The following is a 3,096-nucleotide window of genomic DNA, read 5'->3' on the forward strand; positions in this document are numbered from 1 at the left end:
ATCCAGGAGCCGGGAGCAGTTTCATGCAGCAGTTGAGCTGCCAGCAAAGCCCCCCCCCCCCCAAAATCAGCCAGGTTGTGACTCGCTGTAAACCGGCGCTGGGTGGGCTGGGTGCCCGCAGCCAAACAATGAAACACCTGGAGCTCACTCCAAGAGGGGCTTGGCAGCTGCAGAGCAAGATCTTTCGGCGTCTCTGCACCTGGCCGTCAGCCAGCAGCTGCCATTCGAATGCCCTTGGCAAAGCCTCTCACAGGAGCCTGGTAAGGAACCAGTCGCTATGGGGTGAGGGCTAAGCGCTGCCCTGGAGCAGAAGGCTCAGAACAGAGCAGGGATTGATGGTCTGTTTCCATCAGAGCAGAGGGGTCACAGCAGGGCCCCAGGGGGCCGACTGGGGTTTCAGATATTTATTAACAAGCTGGAAAAGGGACGTGTGAATCTCCAGATGGCACAAAGGTATTGAGGGGAGCCGCGCCCAGAGGAGCCCGTGAGGAATTTGAGGGACTGATGGAGGGGAAAAGGCAGCATGCTGGCAGGCACAGCTGGGATTCAGGGTTGACTAATATGAAGTAACACACATTGGAGGGTTTAATCTGAACTCGTCATGTGCCTTCTCAGGGCCTAACTTAACAGTGCAGACGCCCCCCGGTTACACAAACCCGACTTACGCAAATCCGCACTCACAGGAAAAGTTCCGTAAGCTAGAAATAGGAGGGTTTTGGGGGTTTTTTGCGTACTGGTCGGGTATACGTTTCCGACTTATGCAAAATTTGAGTTACGCAAGGTGTTCCGGAACGTAACGCTTGCATACGCCGGGGAGCGTCTGTCTCCTCCCAGCAAACAGACCCAGCGTCGCTGGGCAGCTCAGTCTGACCTCGACACAATGTGCAGCAAACGAGCTGCCGAGCTGCAGGACAGGCAGGAGAATAATGCAGCGAACAGTCTAATGCTGCCCTGTAGACGGGGTGCGGCCCATCTGGATGCTCTGCGCAGTGCCGGCGCCCGGCTCCTGCAGGGCAGCACAGAGCGGTGCTGAGATGGCTGACGAGGGCGTTCAGGGACTGACCAGGCTGGGGGGTTGTTCCCTTCGAGAGCAGACAGGTGCGGGGGTGGCTGAGGGGGCAGCAGAGCCCCGTGTTCCCTGTCTCTCGGCGCATGGATGTGGAGGGGACAGTCAGTGCAACTCAGCAGGAAAATTGGAAAAAGTAACCAGTGTTTCATGTGGCTCTTGGTTAGCCTGTGGAACTCATGGCCACAAGCTGTTGCTGAGGCCCAGAGCTCAGCAGGGTTCAGAGAGGGACCAGCCCCGTTGAACGAGACCATCCAGCGCTGGCACAGTAAATACTGACTAACCGAGTGTGGCAGGGCTAGAACCGCGGGCATGAGCCCGACCTCTGGCTGGCGGGTCGGGAGGGGCAGGTTAACCTGGCCTCCCTGCGGCAGGGCTGCTGCTGGCCAGTCTCCGGGACGGGCAGCTGGGCCAGTCCAGTCCGGCGCCTTCTCATGCTCCAAGGCGAGCCGGCGGCAGGGTGGGGGGGCGATTGCTCTTTCCCTGCTGCTCCCCTGGGGCTCTGTCCTCGGCTCCTGCCTTTGGGCGAGCGCCCGCGTCCCGCTCCCTGCGCCTCTGCTCAGCCTCCCCCGGCCGCAGACCCGTGTCCGCACTGAGCCAGCCCCAGCCCCCTTCTCCCTGTGAAGCCCCCGACCCCCGCTGGGCTCTCTCCGTGGCCCCAGCGCCGGGGGCCGAGGTGCCGGGGGGGGGGGGGGTAGGAGGGGAGATGCCCTGTGGCGTGGGGGCGGGGGCTGGGCTGGGGGAGGGGGCTACAGGCCTGGCTGGAGCTGGGGAGAGAAGCTCAGCCCTGGCCCCCCGGCTCCTTGTGCTCGCAGCCCTTCCTGGAGGAGAGGCGCGGAGGCCGCCCCCACTCCAAGTTGTGGGGCCCGGAGACAGAGCCACCCAGCCGCCCGCACCAAGACAGGTGAGTCCTGGAGCCAGGGAGCAGCCCGGCTCTGCCCTGCCCTTCCCCCCCCCCCTCACCCACTGGCCGCCCCCCCGGCCCCGCTGCCCACCCCCCCCAGGGACTGCCCTCCCCTCCCCCCTCAGCCACTGGCTGCCCCCCCAGCCCCACCCTGCCTCGCTGTCCCTCTCCTCCCAGCTCCTGTCCTCCCTTCCCCCCTCACCCTCCCCTCTTTCCAATCTACATCGCCCCCTGCCCCCCCATCGCTACCCCCACCCCGCTCTCACGAGGCTCCCCTGCGGGTGGCTGCAGCACGGAGCCCCCTCCCTCCAGGAAGTCGGTGCCCTGTGCTCCTGAGCGTCCCCCTGAGGCCGAGGAGCGCAAGAGCGACCGCAAGGAGAATCGCGGCAGCACCTTCTTTGGGTACCGGCGGCAGGAGCAGCGCCAGTCCGTCCTGGAGTCCCCGGAGCCCAAGGTAAAGCTGCCCCCGGCATGAGCCGCGTTCCCCTGCATGGCACCTCCCCAGCCCATGGCCCCTGCCGGGCCTGCACCCCCCACGCTGTGAGCTGCGTCCTCCCCAGCCCGTGCCCCTCGCTGTGCCCCCTGCATGCTGCGAGCCGTGGTGCCCCCGCTGCCCTGGGCAGGTGCCTGAGCACAGCGGGGCTGAGACATGGCCCTGAGGCCTGCCTAGGTGAGAGCGGCCAGTGTGGCCTGGCCTGCCGCACAGAGCCCCGGAGTCTATTCCCAGCTCAGCTGCTGGGTGAGGCCCAGCCCCTCTGTGCCTCAGTTTCCCCATCTGTGAAAGGGGGATAACAAGACGAGCTAGAGGATTCATGTTACTCCCCCACTCAGCTTGTGCCAGCAACCCCTGCGCCCCAACGCTGTGTCCCTGCTCCCTGTGGGCTGGCCCCAGCTTGGCCGCTGCTGCTGGCCCATTAGGTGCCTGGGAGGAGGCTGGCACCTGCTGCCCTGGGACCAGGAGCCCAGGGCTGGGGACCTGAGCTGCTGCCCCTTGCTCCCCCAGGAGGAGAAGTGGAGACTCTCCCGGAACATGACTGAGAGCTGCCTGGCCGGTGCCGAGGGAAAACAGCCACCCCCGGAGAGAGATGCCAGCGCTGCATCCCCTACTGCAACAGGTACGGACACC

General features: G+C 65.2%; 1 protein-coding gene across 1 annotated transcript in view; it reads left to right on the forward strand.

The window, feature by feature from the left end:
• The first annotated feature begins 1,152 nt into the window (after positions 1-1,152).
• LOC113407842 (serine/arginine-rich splicing factor SR45-like) overlaps positions 1,153-3,096 on the forward strand; it is a 3,773-nt gene continuing 1,829 nt past the window's right edge. The window contains exons 1-4 of the mRNA XM_026658366.2: positions 1,153-1,170; positions 1,882-1,970; positions 2,262-2,424; positions 2,974-3,085. Coding sequence (XP_026514151.1) covers positions 1,153-1,170; positions 1,882-1,970; positions 2,262-2,424; positions 2,974-3,085 — 382 coding nt within the window. The remainder of the gene's footprint in view (positions 1,171-1,881; positions 1,971-2,261; positions 2,425-2,973; positions 3,086-3,096) is intronic.

The sequence above is a fragment of the Terrapene carolina genome, unplaced genomic scaffold, assembly GCF_002925995.2.
Source record: "Terrapene carolina triunguis isolate 2854851 unplaced genomic scaffold, T_m_triunguis-2.0 Scaffold431, whole genome shotgun sequence".
Taxonomy (NCBI): Eukaryota; Metazoa; Chordata; order Testudines; family Emydidae; genus Terrapene; species Terrapene triunguis.